The sequence below is a fragment of the Oculina patagonica genome, chromosome 1, assembly GCF_052425735.1.
Source record: "Oculina patagonica isolate OP01 chromosome 1, crgOcupat, whole genome shotgun sequence".
NCBI classification, from domain to species: domain Eukaryota; kingdom Metazoa; phylum Cnidaria; class Anthozoa; order Scleractinia; family Oculinidae; genus Oculina; species Oculina patagonica.
Genome location: NC_135758.1, coordinates 48119230 through 48141731, shown reverse-complemented (window position 1 = coordinate 48141731; position 22502 = coordinate 48119230). Strand labels below are relative to the sequence as shown.

The window sequence follows — 22502 nt, the reverse complement described above, 5'->3', positions numbered from 1 at the left end:
ACACACTTGTAAATTAGGAGTTGTGGCACAAACCGTGACAACTCGCTCGGCTCGCCCAGGCTCGCCTCGCTCCTTGTCACAATTTGTGTCCACAACTCCTAATTTACAAGTGTGCGCGGAACGCAAGACGCCTTTCTTACCCCCCTCGCGAAACGAGTTGCAAAAAAGGCGTTGGCGGCACCTCTAACGGCCCGCAGCAACAGAGAGCGCCACCTGTGTGCTAGATTTATTTTTCAATTGAACAAATATTTTTCTTTAGTATATGCAACAGATGGCTGCCGCAAGATATTCGTCAGAAGTTTTGCAAGCTATGATGGAGGAAAACCTCCGTGAATTTCAAAGAAACCCCCAAAGAAATTTGTCTTTTTTATTGGAACACAACGATTTTAACGAATGGCTCCGTGTATGGAAAATGAACATACCGGAAGCTAACGAAAACAACAAAGATCTTTACATTTTTGCAAGAAAAAACAAGAAAAAGTTTTATGATCTTTTAGTAAGCGAAATTGATGACTTACGAAGCTTAAAAGCAAGCTTTGGACTTGAAGTTAAATTTTCGATACAAAGAGACGGAGTTACGCAACACATGAACCACTATTTCAGTGAAAGAGAACCGCACGTGTTTTCAAAAAACACCAAAGAAGAAATCGAAAAAGAGTTTGTCAGATTTATCGAAAAAGCAAAGGGAGAAATTGAGGCTTGGTCAGAGAAGGGCTCGGGGTGGAAAATTGAAAGAATAGAAATGGCGTATATCAATGTCGCGCGTTATCAGCCATTGAGAGGGGGGAGTTATCTGCCTTTACCACCAAAATTGGCAAACAAAAAAGCAGTTATTAACGTGCAAAACAGGGATAACGAATGTTTGAAATGGGCTTTGAGAGCTGCATTATTTCCGCCAAGAGATGGGAAAAATCCGCAAAGAACAAGCAGATACCCAGTTGACGACGAAATAAACTACAATGGAATCGATTTTCCAACGCCTCTAAAGCAGATTGACAGGCTTGAGGCGCAAAACAACAACCTTGCAATAAATGTGTTTGGATGGGAAGACGACTGTGTGATACCTCTCAGAACAAGCAAAAAAGAAAATAGCATTTCCCGTATAAACCTTATGTTAATTGAGTCAGGATTAATTCAGCACTACTGTTTTGTAAAAAGAGTATGCGCTCTGCTTTACGATCAGACTAAATCACACAACAAAAAACACTTTTGCATGATGTGCTTGACCGGTTTTACAAGAGCAGACTTGCTCGAAAAGCACGAAAAATATTGCAATGGAGTTAACGGCAGGCCAACAAGAATCGAAATGCCGGAAGAGGGGAAAAACACTATTTCTTTTAAAAACTACCACAAACAAATGAAAGCGCCTTTTGTAATTTACGCCGACTTTGAGGCATTGTTAAGAAAGATGCAAGGATGTAAACGCGAAACGGCCGAGGAGCGCCAGAAAAGAAAAGACCTTGGTGAAGAAGTGAAAGACATGAAGCCGAGTTACACAGACAAAACAGAACAGCACGAGGCATGCGGATTTGCTTACACAGTTGTAAGGAGTGATGGTGAACACGAAAAAACATTTGTGTACAGAGGACAAAACGCCGTTGAAGTATTTTTGAACTGTCTTTTAAGTGAAGAAAGAAAAATAAGATATGAATTGTCAAAGCCAAAACCTCTTGTGATGACGGCAAAAGACTGGGTAAACTTCAAAAATGCAACCAATTGCCACATTTGCGAAGAAACGCTAATGAAACAAAACTTTTTGGACTCTTTGCCAGTTTGGATTGGAAACAAAAAGGAGCTTAATTACTTTGGGCAGATGCACAAAAAATGTTATTACAGAAAGGAAAAAGAGGAAAAAAACCTGGATACCGAAACCCACTATAAGCTAAAAAAGCTTGAAAAAGAAACACACAAATTAGCAGCGAAAAACCAAAAAAACTGCTTAGCGTGCCACAAGCCGCTTATCCAGCCGAACTACAAGGATGTGGTAAAAGACCATTGCCACATAACAGGCAAGTTTCGAGGAGCCGCACACAACATTTGTAACTTTATGATGCGAATAGATCCGAAAAAGGTTCAAATACCAGTTGCATTTCACAACCTGAGGGGTTATGATGAACACCATTTAATGCAGGCAATGTCAAAGATTTCAAAAGAGGCACAGAAAGAGGTAAAATGTGTCGCAAACAACATGGAAAAATACATCACATTTTCACTGGGGAGTTTAAGGTTTATTGACAGCTTGAACTTTTTACCTGGGAAGCTTGAAAAACTTGTAGAAGAGATACCAAAGGAGTCATTAAATATAACAAAGGATAACTTAGAATTTGAAGAAAGCGAAGAATGTTTTGAACTTCTTTGCAAAAAGGGAATCTATCCTTACGAATACATGGACTCATGGGGAAGATTTAAAGAAACAAGTTTGCCAGAAAAAGAAAAGTTTTACAGCAAACTTAACGACGAGCACATAACAGATAAAGAGTATGAACATGCGCAAAAAGTGTGGAAAACCTTTGGCTGCCAGACCCTGGGCGACTACCACGATTTGTACGTTAAGACAGACGTGACCCTGTTAGCCGACGTCTTTGAAAGCTTCCGAAAACTCGGTCTTGAGAAGTACGGGTTGGATCCCGCGAATTATTACACGACGCCAGGCCTTTCTTGGGACGCACTCTTGAAAAAGACAGGGGTGGAGCTTGAGTTACTTACAGACTATGAAATGCATCTTTTTGTCGAAAGGGGAATAAGAGGCGGAATTTCGATGGTAAGCAAGAGATATGCAAAGGCGAACAACCCTTATGTTGAGGGATTTGACCCGAGCCAGCCAAAAATATACATAACGTACCTCGATGCGAATAACCTTTACGGGTGGGCAATGAGCAAGCCGCTCCCAAAAAGTGGTTTCAGATGGAAAAAGGTTATGCCAACAGAAAAAGAAATAACGACAAAAAAAGAGTATGCAAAAGCTGGATGGATTTTAGAGGTGGACTTGGAATACCCGAAAGAGCTGCATGACGCCCACAACAGCTATCCATTAGCACCAGAGAAAAAGAAAATAAACAAAGAAATGTTTTCGCCTTACCAAAACAAAACAATAAAAAATCTTGATTTGCACCCGCCAGACACCGAAAAGCTTGTTTTAACTCTTGAAGACAAAACCAATTACGTCGTGCATTACCGAAACTTGCAGTTTTATCTAAAACAGGGAATGAAACTCAAAAAAGTGCACAGGGTCTTAGAGTTTGAACAAGAGGCGTGGATGGAGCCGTACATCCGGATGAACACAGAATTCCGAAAAGAAGCGAAAAGCGACTTTGAAAAGAACTTTTACAAGCTGATGAATAACTCAGTTTTTGGAAAAACAATGGAAAACTTGAGAAACCGTGTAGACATAAGAATAGTGCGCAGCGACGAAACAAAGAAAATAAGAAAATTAGTTGCAAACCCATTGTATTCAAGGCATGTAATGTTTTCAAACGATCTAGTTGGAATAGACATGCGAAAAAGTAAGCTGTTTCTTAATAAACCGGTCTACACAGGCATGACTATCCTTGACGTAAGCAAGCTATGCATGTATGACTTCTTTTACAACCATCTGAAAAAGGAGTACGGAGAGCGTTGCGAGCTTTTGTATACAGACACAGACAGCCTTTTGCTTGAGATAGAAACAGAAGACGTTTACGCGGACATGGCAAAAAACATTGACAAGTACGACACAAGCGACTACCCAAAAGAGCATTCACTTCATTCAAACGAAAACAAAAAGGTGTTGGGAAAAATGAAAGACGAATGCGCAGGAAAACTAATTTCAGAGTGTGTTTGTTTGAGGCCAAAAATGTATTCAATAATGACAGAAGACAAAAAAAAATATAAAAAAAGCAAAGGGGGTAAAAGAGTGTGTGACAAAGAATAAAATAGATCATGAAAACTTCAAAGATACACTTTTTCAAAACAAGGAAAGCTTTCACGAAATGCACATGCTAAGAAGCTATGCCCACGAGATGTATTCAATAGTGGTAAACAAAAAATCGCTGTCCCCCTTTGACTCAAAGCGATGGATATGTGAAGACGGAATACATACAAATGCTTACGGGTATAAGTTTTGCGAAACAGAACGTTTATAGCTTTTCTGAGCCCAAGGGGCTCAAGCACTAAGTGCTTGGTGGTAACTGTGTATTTGGAGGAATAACAAGCAATTCTTCACGCACGAAGCCGCGCTTTGGACCATCGTGCAAGTAATAAAGAACTGGCTGATTAGGTTTAGTAACAGACCTTTCAATGCTGTAGACTTTTAATGACCAAATCGGATCTGTAGCCCTTTTTACGCCGCCTTCCAGCTCGCCAGGTTGGTAGAGAAAGCGCACATTAACGAGAGAGGGGAGTTTTTTTTCTTTCTTGCCAACAGGTCTTGTATATTTTGAGGACGGTTTTGACGAAACAGCCTTTTCTTTGATTGCAGCAGCAGGTTTTTTTCCAGTAAGACTGGTAACTTCGTTGTTCAGAGCGGTAACAACTTCGGGAAGCCTTTTTACCCACGCTGTCGACCGCTGGCCAGATGGCAGGTTCATCTCGACACCGTACTGATAACCAAACAGGCGCCCTGCCAGTGTTTGATTAAAACGTTCAACAATAGCTTGATCTCTGTGAATGTTAACACGCCCGCGTCTAATATAGGTTTTGTGATTTTCCATTTCTTTGGTAACAGCTCCCATGAATTCGCGACCAGGGTCAACTTGAAGCATCTGTGGCCATTTTAGTGCACTTCGCCTGTAAATTGTCTGAAAACCTTTTGCAACCTCAGTTGAATCTTTGGAGGTCAAAGGCTCGGCCTCTTTGAAACGGCTGGCAACGTCAACAACAGTCAGCGCGTATTTGTAAACTTTTCGCCCTCGCGGCAGTTTGTCGTGTGGCAGAAAAAGAAGGTCCGCCTGGTGGACCGCGTTTGGAGAAGAAACATCGAATTTTGGGCGAGGAACGTATCGTGGTGCCGGAAGGTAGATCTGCCAAAGGGCCTGCTTAACTAGCCATTTTTTTGCGGCATCTTCGGAAACCTTGGCAGCCTCGGCTAATTTTTTTATCGCTGCAATTCCCTTCCAGTAGCCCTGGGGGCTATAGTAGACTTTCGAGATTTTCTTCGAAAAGTTTTGCTCCGCAAAGATCTTTGCATCCATGCGTATACAAGAAAAAAAAGAAACGTTTAAAGAAACCGAAAGGCAGCGTACCCAAGAGCAAGAGCGCCTGCGCCAACGAACATAAGTTCACCTTGTTTCTGCTGCTCGCTTGGCTGATAAAAATCAGAGAACTTGGGCTCTTTCGGAGGAATCATTTGTTTGTCAGGATGTGCCTGGTTGTAGAGTTTGAAAGCGTAGTCTGTGTTCGTAAAGTTTTGTTTCGCTTGCTGTTTGATCTCATTGTTGGTTTCGATCCAGTCGAGAAGCTTCGTGCGGTCGCGAGAGTACTTCGCGTAAGCTGCCTGGTAAGCCTCGAGAGCTTTGTCGTGTCTTTCTTTTTCTTTCAAAGCGGCGTCATCTCCGCCACCCAAAGCTCGAGCAAGATAGTTGCCGCCAATGAAAGCAGCAGCGTTCAAGATAGCTCCGCCAGCCATAATCGCTACGCTTGCCATTGTGTGTTTTTGTTCTTATATTATGATATTTTTTTTTAATTGGTGGGGAGAATTTTCTGGTCCTCGAGATACTGTTTAAGTGCAACGCTGCCAGCCATGACGGCTGTGAACTTTACATAGTTCATAAAACTGCTGCTTGGGTCGGATGTGAAGTTTTCTTTTACAACTTTTTTGGCAGCCCAGCCGATTCCGGCGGCGAGACCTGTAATGGTGGCGGCATCCATGAGCGTTTTCACGAGCTTGTTGTCGGACATGGCGGTTCAGTATAAAATAATAAAAAATATTCAATTGAAAAATTTTTTTGTTTATTCTTCACCGTTTTGCGAAGCAAAGTTTGCAACTTCTTCACCAGATTCAACTTCTTTTGTTTTTTTTATACCTCTTTTAAAAATTGTATCCTCATCCTTTTGCACCCGAATAGCGGTTTTAACGCAAGTTTTGGAAAATTCAAACCAAAGTAATGCAATACCAGCCATAGCTGCACCTTTAACAAGGTTGTCAAGAATAAAACCAAGGGACATTGTCGGTATAATAAATGAAAAATAAATGTTCAAAAGAAATTTTTTAATCCATCGGACGGATTCCTCTTTGTTTGCGAGGTCTAATGGCATTTTGGATTGTCGAAGGCGTGTCTGAAGAACGCGTTGCAACCCTTCCAATACTTTCTGCTGTAACTGGTGTGTCATCAGTTATAAGAGTTGGCGGAGCTTTAAATGTTGGACTTCTTTTTTCGTTTATAAAGCCTTTTATGTCTTCGCGTTTCACATAAGTTGTAACGATTGCACCGCCGATACCAAGCAAAGATATCCATTGATTTGTGGTGAGACCGCTTGATTGCGGCTGAGCCTCGGGCGGAGCTGGTTCCGTTACGTCCGGTGGTGTTGCATTTCGCTTTGCAGCAGCAGATTTCTTTTCCTTTTCTTTTGCAATTATTGCAGCAGCCTCGACAGCAGCTTTTTTCTGTGCTTCACGAGCCTGTTTTGTTTTTTCAGCTGCAAGCTTGCCAGCAGCAACTCGCTTTGGATTTTTGGCAGGCTTTGTTGCTGGAGTTGTTGAAGTAACTTGTTTCTGTTCTTCTTGAGCGATCGGAGTTGGTTCGAGCTCGGCCATTTATAATAAAAAAAAATAATATTTAAATAGAAAATTGCTCAGCAAGATTTTTTACTAAGCAATTGCTAAGCATTGTTCAGTAATTACTTAGCATTTTTTTAGCATTGCTCAGAAAAATCTTCAGTAGTGTTTGTGTCCGCATCTTTGGAAGCACCTTTGGTTTCGCACAGCGAAGTGTGCGACTTTGTAGCTTCGTTTAAATCAATGTGCTTTGTTGTGATGAGCGCAGCATTTGCAACGGCAAGAAATCGGCCGCATTTCAAAGCCAGACCGCCTGCCAAAGTGGACAGCTCTTTACTGATAATGTAGTCGTTTTTGAGTTCTTTCTGATAATCATTGACGTCCTTGATATTTACGGCCATACCAACGACTTTAGTAACAAGAAAAATAAAGCTGTCAATCAAGCTGTCGGTTGTTTTGGATCCAACGTATGCCTCATATCTCTTTAAGTACTTTTCAACTTCTTTATCTGTCAAGCGCTTCACCTGCTCGTGTGTCAGTTGCACACCGATTGCTTCTTTGGCTTTTCCTGTTGAAACAAGGATTGCAAGCTGTTCACGCAAAGCAGGAATGTCAGGGCCTTGAATGAGTGCCATAGCGCTTTCTGTACTTTCTGGTTCAGCTCCTAGCAGTTCCATTACGGAAGCTAATTCTTGTTCACTTGCAGCGCCCTTGACGCTCTCGGGAGGAGAAGTTGCGAACGGGTCAGCCATTTATTACTCTAAAAAATATGTTCAATAAGAAAATTTTGTGCCGTAAGGGTGGCGATGAGAAATGACAAGATGCGAAAACTTATTTTTTTTTAGCTTTAAAATGATTTCTTTGTAATCCTCATGGGCAAGTTCGCCAGCGTAATCCTCAAAGATTGCCTTCGTGGTCTTGGCAGAGGGGGTGTAAAAGAAAACGATTGCCGCAACATTTTCGCGGAATGAGGATGTTATGCTTGTCAATTTTTGAGTTAACACCCATATGCTCAAGCCTGCGTGGCGAGCAGAGAAAGCAAGATTCACCAACTCCCCTGTTCTTCCTTTTACATCTTTCGAAGCAGCACAGTCGTCGAGGATGATAAGCGTGTTCGTACCCTCAAAAAGAAATCTTGAAAGCCTTAACCAAGATTCCACCTCGTGCTGCTCGCAAATGAAAACAAAAAATCGAATATCTTCCTCAGCAAAGCGATAATAAGTCTTGTTGTGCTCGAAAGTCGGGCAGATGAGCACGATGTAGTCAAACTTGCCTCGGAAAGGGCCACAAAGCTGATTGACCACGTATCTTGTTTTTCCTGAGTTCGTTGGTCCAACAATGAGAGCGTTGAAGGGTATATTGGCAGGATCCATGCTTCGCTTTGCGAAAGCTATATCAATACTCAACACCTTCTAATTCTTTATTTACAATAGAAAATTGTGCATCAGCGATAGCGAATATGTAGCATTTGACATTCCCTGATCCTGAGGCTGTTCTCTGTATCTCTAAATTAACGCCATCCTTTGTGTTCACCAAGCGGAGCCCGCTGCCGTGCATGTTGTTGTCGCTCATGGAGCGAAGGTCAATGATAAGCCCGAACTTTTTTTCTGCATAAAACTTTGTGGCGTTATTAAACATTTTTTGGTCTGCGTTTTTGCCAAAGAACCTGAGAACTTCCTCCCACATGTCTCTTCCTTCAACGCCCTGACTGTACACCTTATTTGGAACGCCGTTCACGCTGATTTTTACATTTGTTATGTCAGGGTTAAAGAAAGATTCTGTATCTCTTGCACCTGCGGCGTGGGGTTCAGGAAAAAGAAGTAGAAGTCCCTTCAAGGAGCGCTTTGGGACGTTAATGCTTTCGTTTATTATCGTGTCAGTAGCTTTTTTTACTGTGATCGTTTTGTAATTATGCACATGCTCGTAAAAGAAACTTTTGCCGTTAATGTAAGTGCTTTCTACTTCTCTTGCAAGTTCTTTGTGATAAATAGCCTCGTATTCGAGTTGGATGTCAGTTAGCTCATACCCAAGTTTTGATGGATCTGTTCCTCTTACAACCACATTTGGACTGTTCAGTTTTATCTCGAAGACAAGCTCGTCTGCGAGTGCGCGCGGATAGAACACGCCATGGTCTCTCAAAATCTCGTGATCAAGCGGGATACGATACTTGCTTCCATAAACTTCTGCCAGCTTCTTTTCCGCGTCAACTCCTGATTTTTTTTTGTCACCAGCGTTTGAACGGATTTTGCATAAATCCTCGGACTGGATACCTTCAAGAAACATGTTGCTGCGCTTTTCTACCGGCAGAAAAAGGTCCTCGAAAAGTTTGTAGACGTCGTAAGCGTTCGTATCCTGCAGCGTTTCTCCAGCAAACTTGACCACCATCCTTGAGACAAGCGCCCGGGTGACGTTGTTTACGAGAAAGTTGTTGGGCTCGCCGCTCACCGTCAAGTTGAACACAAGAGCCAGGGAGCCTGGAACGAGAACGACGCCTTCTTCAAGCTTTGGCACAGCAACTCTCAGAATTTCTTCTGGAGACGCTTTATTCGGGTTAAATGTAATGCGATGTCGCACTCTGTCTGCCTTGAGCGCGTTTGGTGTTTTCTCTTCGAACGTTGGTCGGTGTCTTTCGCTGACAGCCATTGTATATTTAAATTAAAAAATGTATTTATTTAATATAACATGGCGACAGAAGGTGGCTTTGGTGACAGAGATCCTCTTTTGGAACATACAGGCGACCGTGACGACCGTAATGACAACGATGACAGCGATACAACAGGCCCATTCCAACCTGGAGGGGCATCAACGCCCGGACCTAGTGAAGGAATACCTGGGAGAAGAACCACAATGAATAGGCCGGACGAAACAACAACGATGTTTCCTGAAATCCCCGACGATAGTGCGACAACAACCTTCACTGCTTCGAGTTATCTTGACAAAGAGTTTCCATCAGCTGACAAATCAAAGATTAAATACAAAATAGATGGAAATGGAAGGCTGCAAGTCGGGTTAATTAAACCAGGTAAGCCTTATTATAATTTAACAACCAAAATTCAAGGCAAGGAAGAATACCAGATAAATATAAGACTTCCCAAAGAAGTTTTAAAAGCCCTTGGTCCAAGTCGTCGATTAACTCTTGAAAATGAAATAAGAGGTCTTTCAGAAGGCATCAATAACAACAAAAAAACAGCAGAAGATAACAATGAAAGCCCAGAGGAAAGAAAAAAAGCTAAAGAAAGAGCAAAACTACAAATTGAAAGGCGCACTGATCTACAGAAAGAATTAGATCGGTTGAAAAAAGTAGAGTACGAGCCTGTGATTGGGGTAACAATACCTTTACAAGAATTCCAGCAACACGAAACAGAAAGGCTCGAAAGGGAAGAGGAAATACGACAAGAGAGACAAGAACAAGAAGATATTGCAAACGACGAAAACAGGCCACAAGCGGAAAGACAACAAGCTCGCGAAAAAGTTGATAACTTGAATCAAGAAAATAATGAAATAGTAAATGAAAGAGAAGAAGAGATCGAAAGATTGTCTTTAACAGACAAATTAAGAGAAAAGGTAAAAGCGATTTTCAAAAAATATGGCTTCACCGCCACAGCAGTTTTGCTTGCCGTTGGCACGACTATTGGCGTAATTCTGAGTTCTCTCTCAAACGGTTTAAAAGGTTTAGCAAAAGGTGTTGGTGACGGTCTTCAGACACTTGGCAAAAAAATTGCAAGTATTCTGCCGGGCCTCCTTGGCTCGATCGCCAGTTTTGTGTTTCGAACGGCCGGCCAGGTGATCAGCTTCCTCGGCAAGAATGCTTGGCTTTTGATTGTCGGTGTTGCTATCTTTCTTATCGAGCGAGTTACAAAACGAAGCGAGCGCTAAGCGCTAGAGGGAAAATCCGAAGGGTTTCCGGTGCCCCTTGGGCACCCTCAAAGAGCTCGGCTGACTGCAAACGCAACAATAACGGCACCAGCAATAAGGTAGGTCTTGTTTTTTTCGTGTGCTGTATCTTCAGTGTCTGGCTTCTGCTTTTCGTCTGTTTTTGTCACAGTACCCGCTGAAGGCGTATGTGGCGCCGGCTCTTTTTTTGCAGCTTTGTGAATCGGGTTTGACGAATGACTTGTTGGTCTATTAACTTTTGATGGCCCACCGCTCATACTTGTTGCGCCCACTTTTTTTGTAGCTTTATTAACCTCATCATTCACTCCTAATTTCATCCCAACAACAGCCTGCTTAAGCTGGTTATTGTAGCCAACAACGCTTTCTGTGTTTATCACCATACGAGCGGGCATCAGCCAGGCACCTGGGCAGACTGCAAGGTTAAGCCGAACCTTAGCTTCGTCGATGGCTAGTTGGTATCTTTGGACCGACTTTGCCAGATCAGGTTGCCTTATAGCGTCTTCAACCAACACGAGGAACTCACTTTGCGCTTCCTTTGCACGGCCGCCTGTTCCAAGTATGCTACTTCGAACGTTCACCTGCGAACCGAGAATACAGTAGACAAAAGCCTCTATCGACTGGTTTACTCTCGACAAACCTGCCTGAGTAAGACCTTCAGTGCCGTTAGGACAAAACCAGTCTGCCTGTGCATATGCAGCGTCGTCTGGCTCGATGTATTGAATCAAGTTACCTTTGCTTGCAGTTCCACCTTCATCCGAAAATTTATCGTAATCGGGGTATTTTGCTCCAGTTTTGTTTGGTCCAATGTTAGTAATCCAGATATAAACGTTACCAAGTCCGTGGTTTGCGCCTGTCGTGAAACGGAAATCGCTTGACGGGTCGACACCGAACTCAGCGCATATTCTTTTGTAAGAAGCCACGTCGTACTTGTTGTCAAACTGGCTAAACGTTGGGTCGCCAGGCAAGGCGCTTACGCTCTGAATCCCCCCCATCTGAAACAATATTCGCCTTATCGTGAAATAAACGTGAAAAAGGTAAAAATTTCGCACAATCGGTGGCAAGCTGAGAGCTGAGTGCTCTTCATCGAAAATATCTCGACTTATACCGCAGCCTGTTGTCGCGCACCATACCGCAAAGTTAAGTTGCTGTGGCCAATAGGCCATATTTTGGCTAGCAAGCCACCTTTTTGACTCTTTTCCTGATGTATGCTTCAGTTTTGTTTTTTGAAAAATCTCTCTTAATTTCGTTGTGAAATATTGGTCTGGTGTGACGTAGATGTTTATTTGGCTGTTAAATATTTTTTTCAAACTTGGTGCGGCTTCGTGAAATCCAACAGCTGGAATTGGCAAAGATGAGCCTTTTGCGCCGCTTGGTGACAGCTGTTGTGGAAAACCGCCTGAAATTTGATTCACCCCCAGTGCTTTTTTCATCTCTGGGCTCCAATATTTGCTGTCAGAGCCAAAAACATTTATCAAATGGCCTTGCCCTGCCTTGTAATAAATGTCTGCCGTTGCTGTGTGGTTGTACGCGAACTCAACCTGTGCAACAAATTTTGTTCGGTCAGCGTTTGGATATTTTGCAAGAAAAGGTTTCCATGCATTGTCTTTTGCCGCTTTAGAAATTGTAGTTGCTTCTGGGGTTTTCATCCACTTCATAAAACCTCTTGTTTTTGCATCCATGGTCCTCTTTTATATTAAACATTTTTTATTTTTATTTAATATAAAAATGGTTGTGCTGACTGTTACCACAAAAGAAAATCCGAACACTGTTTATTTTGACCAGCCTATTCCAAAACCAAGCTATATCCGGCTTTTAAGTTGTTCTCTTTACAACAGCTGGAATAGTTTGGAAAAGGATGGAATAGTTTTTTATAAACAAGTGAACAAGGAAGAGAAGGCGCGTTATATACGGCAAGGAAACTTCTCACTCGATGACATTGGGAGTATTTTTGAAAAAGGATTTCCAGAGAAAAACATGTTTTCTGTAACAAAAGGCATTGCAGGTCGTTCATTGATAATAAAAGCAAAAGAGCCCAATTTAAAAACTTTTGGACTGAACGAAAGTCTTATTAAGTTCTTTAATTTGCCTGGGTTTGAGAATTACGCAAGTATTGAAAAGGAATTTTTTGAAACAATTGAGGTAAATAATGTTTCAAATCCTAAAAATTACTTCATCAACTGTGACCTTATCGACAAGCAACAAAGCTTGCTAAATGGTAAGCCATCAAGCCTTTTAGCGTTTTTTGACATACGTGGAAAACCGTATGAAAAAGTTTATTACCAAAATACACATTTTAACGTCTTGCGCGACGTTTCTGCTGAAGAAAATGTATCATCTCTGACTCTTTCGATTAGAGATGAGAATGGAAAGCCATTCGATTTTAACGGCACAAATCTTACATATGAGTTGGAATTGAATTAAATTAAATACAAAAATAACTTTTATGTATACGAGACCATGTCATCTGCTAATGTTCTCCCGAGTGCCCCTGCTTATGGTGATCGCGAAGAAACACAACTTTATCCAAGCCTCCCAACAAATGCCGAGAATTTTCGGCTGACTGAAATAAGTAAAATTGAAAAAGAAATATCCGCTGAAGCTGAGCATTACAGGCTTGTGTTAAAAAAATATAAAAAAGTCCGGAAAGTTATTCACTATTCCGTGGTCTGTCTTGGCGCCGTGACGGCAGCTCTGTCTTCTGGAGCTGTTGCGACTTCACTTACTGGTGTTGGAATTGTTATCGGCGTGCCTGTTGCAGCAGTAGCAGGTATATCTGGCACAGCTTCCACTGGCCTGTCAGTTATCAACAAAAAGCTTGAACGTAAAGTTAATAAGCACTCAAGAATCCTCGCTCTGGCTGTTGCAAAACATGACTCGATAAACAGCTCTGTCTCACAAGCTCTGAATGATAATCTTGTTTCTGACAAAGAGTTTCAACTGATCACACGAGAAATGCAAAATTATCGCCAACTTAAAAATACTTTACGCTCAAACTTTGCAAAAAAACAAACAAATTCACTCCAGCCAGACATCGGAAAAATTCGGGAAGAAATCAAGAGAGAAGAACGCAAAAGATTGGAAAAAAAACTTCTCGAAAGTGCCACCGACATTTCGAAATAAAATTTCAGTCCAATAAAACATTTTTTCATTTTATAAAAGAATGATTGTCTGCGCTCATCTTGTCGTTTACTTTGTGTTTGAATATTTCACGCCCGAGTGTCAAAAAAATATTCGATACATAACCCGCGATGTTGTTAATTGCCTGAACGAGGCAAAATAAAAGGTTACAGCGCACTTAAAGTGACTTTCAGCCGAGTCGAAAGGATTAAATCTGAGTGTGCAAAAAATACAATTAAGTTGAAGCGAACAGCGAGAAATTGCGTGACCCACAGCGGCATGCAAATTTTTTTGTGTGTTTGCGTGCGTGGGTGTACAAAGTCGGGGTATTACCCGAATGATATTTTTAGACGGTGTAATATCATGACTCATCGCCAATGACAAACACCGGCTGTGGTGTTTGTCAAATTCCCTCTCTACGACTGTTTTAATCAGGAGTCTTTTCTTTCAATTTCTGATCTTTTGCAAGTTGATTATCGAATTTTTTGCTTTAGCCGTTTAAAGCTTGATTAACACATCGGCTTGTTTACAATCATGTCGCTTTAGAATATTCTGGACTTCCGGTACGTCACACACACATGCCAAACATGCCGATTCGCCATTGATTTTCAGCGTTTTTAAAAAAATTTTTTTTTCGTGAAAAAAAAAATCACAAGCGAACAGGAATGTGTGGTGCGATTTGGAATGTCCTTTCTATTGTGCGATTTGGAATGTGCTGTATAAGCAAAAATAATTTTACACAGGATTTTTTTTTTCAATTGTCTGGTTGTTAAAACAGTTCAATTTAATATGATCTATCTTATAAAATATTATTTTTTTGGCTTTTAGGTTCCAAAATTTGGTTATGGTGTTTGCTTAAAAAATACATCCCTGACGCCATTTCTATTTATCGGTTTATATTCTAAAAATGCACCCATGACGGCATTTCTATAACTGAGCTCTGTCCTCTAAAAACTCCTAAAAAAAAAAACAATTAGATTACGTCAAGGGGGTTTTCCGTTTCTTGACAGCAATACACCCACGCAATCAAAGTCATTGTTGTGACTTTCTGTGTTGCTGCAATAATTTATGCACTCACCGGAGCGTGCAAGTCTTGTTTAGCTTGTTAAAACGTTTGCGACAACACTGCTGTCTAATTTTTTTAATTTTTCAATCAGCTCGTCTGTTAAAAAGATTGTTATTTGTTTTTCATTTTCTTTAGTTTTTTTGTAGGTTGTAAACGCTTTTCCATGAGATCTTTTCAAGTTTTTCTTTACACTCAAGTTAATTTCTCCAGTTCTCCCTCTTCCCATCTTCGTTTACTCAATAAGAGCATTTGTTCAATAGGAATTGTTTCTGGCACAGCAATTAAAGGTTGGTTGTAATTTAATACAATGGCGCCATACAACGATTGGTACACTGTCGGGTCCGGCGAATCTGCTTCAGGAAGTTAGGAATGTGAAAGCCACTCACATTTTCCTCCTTTTTTTTACCATTTCCACGCCTGCTTTCCCGATTTTTTTGTTAGTTTTAACCATGCTTTGCATAACGATTGCAGCTTTCTTTTTCTTAAGTTTTCTGGGATTAAACGTCTTTTTTTGCAACTAGTTTCGCGAGAGGGGTAAGAAAGGCGTCTTGCGTTCCGCACACACATGTAAATTAGGAGTTGTGGACACAAATTGTGACAAGGAGCGAGGCGAGCCAGGGCGAGCCGAGCGAGTTGTCACGGTTTGTGCCACAACTCCTAATTTACATGTGTGTGAGCAAGTTTCACAAGATGCCAGGCAGAAATTCTTAGAAGAGAAGAAAGCTGCGAAAACCACCAGCATTATAATTGGATTCGTTCTGTTTTCTTATGTTCCTGCACTGGTATATCGCTTTGTTGGACCATTTCCACTGGAAGATTATTTTGGAAATTTATTCGTTAGTACTAAACCTCTTTTGTTGTCTTGTTTTTTGATTAACTCACTCTGTGATCCTATAATTTATTGTTGGCGAAGCTCTGTCCTTCGCAAAGCGTTTCTTGAAATGCTTCGAAGAAGTAATAACGCAGGATAGATGATCAGGATAGATGGTAAAACGGGACAAAAGAAAACAAGTCTCACTGTAAATTAAGTATAATATTTCAGCTATCAGGAAACAGTTATACAGACCGTGTTTAAATATTGTTGGGGCTGCTCTGATTGTCGCTTCTTGTACGTGCATCAGAAGCCTGTTGAATATATTAGGCCGTTGCATAAAGATAGCCTTCTTGATGATGCTCCTTCACTTATGGAATATTAGAACTAAAAATGTGAGATAAACTAGATCAATAACAAAATTTAACATAACACTTAAAAAAGGGAATTTTATGTGACAAGTGTATTTGTTTGCAAGCTGGTGTGTAAGCTTTTATGTTGCAAATAAAAGTTGCCCATTTTGTTCAAAAAACAAATATAAATTGAAAAAAAGAGCATCCAGAATTAATTTAGCAAAAAGGTCAAATCTAACAGATTTCCGTTTGCGTCAGTTTACAGAGATTTTGTGGTGTCCCTTTTTGTTAATTTTCAGTTTTTTTTATGGTATCCCATTCGTGTCAATTCGCATCTGTTTTATGGTTTGTGTCAATTTACAGACATTTTACCGTGTCCCGTATGCGTAGTAAAATGCATATGAAGGCATATGAAATCTTATTTCTAAAAATACAATTCGAAATACTAATTAACCTAAACCTGTTTTTCACGAATGCCGTGACTCTAATATTCATTTATGAAGTTACGTTTAAGTTATTTTTTCAATTTACTGAGTGAATTTGCCTCCCTGGCATAAATTATAAGGTGCCTTGCAAGGGGGGGGGGGGGGGGGAAGAGAAAGTCGACACTTTCTTTGAAGACATAGCAGTGCCTGGAAACGGTGCGAGTCTATGTCAATCAAGCCGTTGCTAAGAAAGATGTCAAAATAAAGTTTTGTTTTCTCACAAAGATTTAAATATCAATGACTGTGTGCGTTTGAAATGCGAATAGTGGCGGTGTTTGTGTTTTTTGTTTTACGCCGCTGAGATGTTTTTGCCATTTTTAGCCAGATTTCTCATCTTATGTTTCACGTCACTGAGAATGTTTTGGCGGCGTGGAATAACAAGCGAAAAATTTGTCACGGTTGACATTTAACAACCAAACAATGGTAAATAACTTCAGAATCATTGGAGTTATTTTTAATTAGTATAATTCGCAAGCCTTAGGGCCTGTTTATATGGAGGAGAGTTGTCTCTGGTAGGAGGGTTACCCTCTCCCCCGAGCCATCTTTTGCCGAGCGTTTAGATGAGAAAGTTGTCCCTGTTGACGGAGCCAAAACTTGGCCCTCTCGGTTCAAAAGACTGGCGAGAGTTGTTTTGAAACGGCTGGTTTTTCTAAAATCAGGAACGCTGAATCGTCGACCAAGACCATTTTTTGGACTAATTTACCGCCGACTTTGATTTCAATTTATCTGCTCTTTTGTTTTTGCTGATTTAAGCCTTTGCGCATGCTCCGTATGTGTCAACTTGTCCCTGGTTGGCGAGGCAAAAGTAACCAAACTGTTTATATGGAAAAAAGTTGGCTCGCTCCCCAGGGTCACCCTCCCTTCAAAGCGAGTGACCCTCCACCCAGGGTCACCCTGCCCCCCGAGCAAACTTTGCAATTTCTCATATAAACAGTTCGCAGCTATTTATAAAGAAACGTATGAAAGTTCTCTCGCCCGGGGTGGCTCGGTATGGAGGGTAACCCTCCTACCAGGGACAACTCTCTTCCATATAAACAGGCCCTTACTTTTGCCAGACTGGTCACCGTTATCACTGTTTGTTGTTTTGATGTCCGGTAAACTTCAAAGGAGCAATCAAAATGCACATAGCTATTGTGTTTTGTGCACGGTCAAGACCAAAAACATGCGAACTAAACAATGAACTTTGTCAAGCTATTCACTATGTCCTTAGCAACCATTCGATAGCTACTGGGCAGTCTCGTTTGCCCGGCACCGCAATGACCACTTTTTGAGTCGTGTAACAAAGGAAGTTTCTCCTCCCCCCCCCCTCCCCCTGGTGTCTTGTTTATGCCAGTTAACAGAGATTCTCCGACGCCCCGTGTGGGTCAATTTACAGAGATTTTACGATGCCCTGTTTGTGCCCATTTGCATTTGTTTACGTCTTGTTTGTGTCAATATACGGAGGTTTTATGATACTCCGCTGAAGATGATTTACCGACCTTTCCGGTGTTCAAACATAAGCAACACGTCGTTAGAGTGTTTTACCTGAGTAAAGGAGACCTCGTCAGATAACCTTGTGTACAACCTTAACGCGGACATGGCGGTTTCTTCTTGCAATGACGAATTATAGCGGCAAGGCCTAGCTGCGTACTCATCGCACATTCGTTTATACACTCTCTTTTTTGTATAAGAACGTTTAAATTTCTTAGCTTTTTCGAAGATTTGATCCTAAAATGTTCTTAAAATGTTCTTATTTTTTATTTTTTAAAAATGTCGTATTGCTGAAGATCCATTCCTAACCGATATGTACATGTTCACATCGCCAATGAGTGATGAAAATGTTGGTTACAGGTGATGTCAAGATTTGAATAAAGATTTATTCATTTAGAACAAATTTTTGTCTATCACAACAAATAGGAAAAAGTAAACTTCGTTCTTAACGAAATTTCAGCTTTCGGTACATTCTTAGGATGTTCTTAAAATTTAGCTTTTTTTTAGCCTCAACTTTCTTATAAAAAGGTTCTTATTTAAAAAATAATTTATTGTCCAGTATAAACTAGTATTTGAGTCTTCGTCTTTGTTAGTTTTTCATTCTATCGTAGTCCTGCTTTACTCAGAGATTTTAGCTTAAACCAATTTACAGGTGATTTATAATGTCCTGGTTGGCTCAATTTACAGAGGAGCTAGATTTTATATGATAAGACTAAGCATTGTTAAGTCTTTGTAAATGCATGGTAAATGTTAAATTTAAAATTAATAAGTTCTGTTCATTTTATAAATATTTTTTAAAGAGCAGAACGGGAAAACTATAAAAGAGTCTATAAAACAATTTACAAAGATATTTTTTAACAGGAAATAGTACAAAGTCAGTAAATTAAAGATTTACTGACATTTTATTAAATCTGTAAATGATTCCAATTTTCCAGTTACAGGTAAAAAAGCATAAGTCAAAGCTTAATGCAAATTTTATTAAAGCAATTCACCTTGGAATTTTCTTGTGATCCACCTCAATCTTCCCTTACCTTAGCTTCCTGTGCGGACATAGGAAGCTAAGAAAGCGTAGGAAGCCTCCCCCACCTTAGCTTCTTATGTCACAGCTAAGGAAGCTTCGAAAGCCCCTCATATCTTAGCTTCCTACGCAGACGTAGGAAGCAAAGGAAGAATTGTTTTTCCATATCTCAATTACTACCAGAGTTCATTTGATTCGTATAAATTATTAGATCCTAGATTAATATTAGACATTTCATATAGTTTTTAATAATTTGTACTTTTTTTTCTGTTTTTAGTTTGTGTCTTTCAAAGTTAGTATGGGATTCTCACAGGCTAATAAGGTTTTGACACTTAAGCTACCTTACTTGTTCTACTTTTCACTCTTCCTTAGCATTCCTAGGCCGACGTCCTCTGGGCTCGTTACGTAATAGTAGGGGCCCCCCCACCCCCACCCCCCCCCCCCCAAAAAAAAAAAACTGCCTTTATCTTACTTTTTTTTCTTTTTCAACATAATTAAGTTTTCGGCGCTTTTTCTGCTTACGTAAACTGTTACTTTCAGTTTTCCTTAATTTTAAGTAATTTGAGCGGGGCTTCTTTTGCATATGGGTAATTTAAACATAGCTTCTTTTGTGTGCCACGAAACTACAGCTAAAGAGTGTTTATTTTCTTGATTGAAAGATAGCTATAAACTCTAGTGAATAAAGTACCGTGTGTTTTCCCCCGAAATAATAACCATTTGTCAATTTCTCTCTCATCCATCCAAACGATTCTGCAGCACAACACAAAAATTTAAAAAAAATTATGTATTAATTATAATAGTAATAGAAAAGAAGAATTCGAGCACAAATAAAATGCTATCGTAGTTTTCTGGTTTTAAAATAAAATTGCAGGTGTTTACAGGTTTAATTAATAAATTCTCAGAGGTTATATTTTTAGAACTCTATCCACTCCATAGAGCTTTTGATTGACATTTTAATGTGTTTGTATTGGCTTTCCAATTTTCTAAACCAGTCAAATAACCGTCAGCAAGCACTCAGAATGAAGTTTTTATGCATATGGCTTCTTGTTCTTCAATATCCCTTGACGTTTGCTGTCAGAATGGCCAAAAAAACTAATAAAGTAATATGGACAAAGTGCTCCTCAAAGACAAAACAATTCATGCAGTTTAATGATCATAAAAGCCAGCAGGCATCACTACCAGCGAAAGTGGAAGGTGGGTTACGAGTACGTATTCCTAAGAAACTTGAGCTTCTCAAGAAAGACCAACTCTCTTTCTTATTATTTGCATATTTTCGGCTGAAGCATTGTGGAGACAGACCGGAAATATTGTTATATTTATTACACAAACTCAAATAATCAACTGCACACAAATAATTTATTTTACAACTGGCATTTCTTTCTTTTTTTTAATTAAGATGAAGAGTACATTTTACACTCCTTAAAAATGACGGCTCTCTTTAAGCAACCAAAAGTCTTATTTCATTGTTCCTTGTGAAGTTAATTCAAGGAAAGTCTAAACACAAATATAACTGACACATTTTCACTCGTAATCGGTTATTTGTTCTGACTTTAACTGTGTACCATGTTTGATTATACTAACTTAAAGACACGCCAAAATGATTTCACATATTTTCTCTTGATCTCGCGTTCTATCACTAATATACCGATTCTTGCTTCCAGCTTGAAAAAAATCGTTTCGAAGTCGTCTTGCTTTCTAGAGTAAAACAATTGTCCTCATTAACAGATTCAACTTTGTTTCGCCGTTTAACGATTGCACAAAAAAGATGTCTTTTCATCTCATTCTTTATGTCCCTCTTGTAGAAAGCGTAAGCTACAGGATTAATGGCGGAGTTTAAAACTAGAAGAGGTATTTTATATTGCTCGTCATTACATGGTTGGCGGTTGCTGAAAAGTCTTACAAAAGTACAGCGAATATAAAATCCATAACACAGTAGAAACAAACCAATTACAATAATCATTATTTTAAACGCGGATTTTTCCTGAGTTTTAAAAGAAACGCGATGGTTAAAACTTAACTGTCTTGCTGTTATGCGGGCAGCACGATCGTGCTTACAAACAATGTGTAACATGGATGCAAAGCAGAATATCAAAATTAAACATGGTAGGAACTCGAAAACAAGCACAGTGATCCAAAAAAGAATGTTAAACAAAATTGGTATTTTAAAGAGAAACCAGTGTAGTGCATCAATAAATCTATAGGCAGCTGTTATTCCCCAGGCCAGGGACAAAATTACAATAACACGGCGGCGCGTCATAAAAGTCATATAGCTTAAAGGCTTGACAACAGCAATGAAGCGATCCAGTACTAAACAGCACAAGTTCGTCACTGATGTGGATCCAAACAGTAATCTCACAACATATATCCAATCAGAGTATGGGTTGCAGCCATTTGCCATCTCACAGAAGAACATTGGTGGAACAACGCTCATCCCGACACAGAAATCCGCCACTGCGAGTGAAACGATAAACGCGTTGGTTTTGGTGCGAAGCTGGCGTTTGCTGCAAACAAGGAAGATAATAAATCCATTTCCAGTTATGGTCAGGATGGAAAGAAACCAGCCAAGAATCCAAAACCAGGTTTCCATCTTTCAGAGGTTTTTTTTTGTTCTTGTTGATCACTAAGAAGCGACTAAGCACTGATGAGAAAATTTTACTTTTCAAAATATAATATATTTTAAGACATCTGTTCATCTTTGAATTGACTTCCATTGGCGTATTAAAATGAGGTAAATATAGATAATAAGTTACTACCAAAGGGCTTTTTGTGCGCTTTGATTGGCTACTCAAGATCCGGATATCCCGGTTTGCAATTCACTTCCAAGTAAAACAAAGTGGCTTCCCGCTGGCCTCGCCTTTTCTAAGTGTCTTTCATTCAATCGCTAACAATGCGATACAAATTGTTTTATTTACTATCGCAAAATTAGATAATTACAGTAAACGGCGATACCATATTTTTAAATATGGTATCGCCGTTTTGAATAGATTCAAAACCATTCCCACTCAAAATAACCAGCTCAAAGTATATTTCCAACATCAAGATTAAATGCAACAGTTTCTTTGATAAGCGAACATATCCTTCTCATTTATATTTGAATCACGCCAACTGTTCAGTTTTGTATTCGATTGGACTATATTGGTTTCATCGTGCTCGACAGGTTTTTGGTTGCCGTACCGATGACCAAAGTGTCATATAACGTGGGAATTACGTCATTATTTCCCATTATTTCTTGATTTGTATGACGCCAGAAAAGTACCAAAAGCTGCTCCGAGAAATTTCCGTCAAAAACATTGCTTAAGAAAATATTTCATGCACCCGCAGCATTCTCGAGCCCATAGCACATAGTCCTTTACTGTGCAGGACCAAATGCTCTGTTAAACTGCATACCGGTTTACATGTTCACCTTTCAGATGATATCCCCCAAGTGACATTCCCCAGTTTTCAAACTTTGCGATTTACGTTCACACGATTAGTTCTAATCCCAAGTAAATTGTTTGTTAAATTACTAAGAATCTGAACACTTTGTACAGGCTAACAAAAGGGGCCTTGCGTGAAAATATCTGAAGATAATAATCCATGGGATAAACATAATTATAA

The 22502-nt window shown here is 39.9% G+C and overlaps 2 protein-coding genes across 2 annotated transcripts in view; one reads left to right on the top strand and one right to left on the bottom strand.

Annotated features, from left to right (window-relative positions):
* LOC144635549 (uncharacterized) overlaps positions 1 to 22502 on the top strand; it is a 184253-nt gene that overhangs the window by 152421 nt on the left and 9330 nt on the right. The window lies entirely within an intron of this gene.
* LOC144651111 (octopamine receptor beta-2R-like) lies at positions 20213 to 21526 on the bottom strand. The gene has a single exon (XM_078511005.1). The coding sequence runs from the start codon at positions 21490 to 21492 to the stop codon at positions 20542 to 20544; it is 951 nt and encodes a 316-aa protein (XP_078367131.1). The 5' UTR covers positions 21493 to 21526; the 3' UTR covers positions 20213 to 20541.

Bases quoted from the DNA above. Each gene is read 5' to 3' on its own strand.
- LOC144651111 (XM_078511005.1), bottom strand. From the start codon at position 21,492: ATGGAAACCTGGTTTTGGATTCTTGGCTGGTTTCTTTCCATCCTGACC.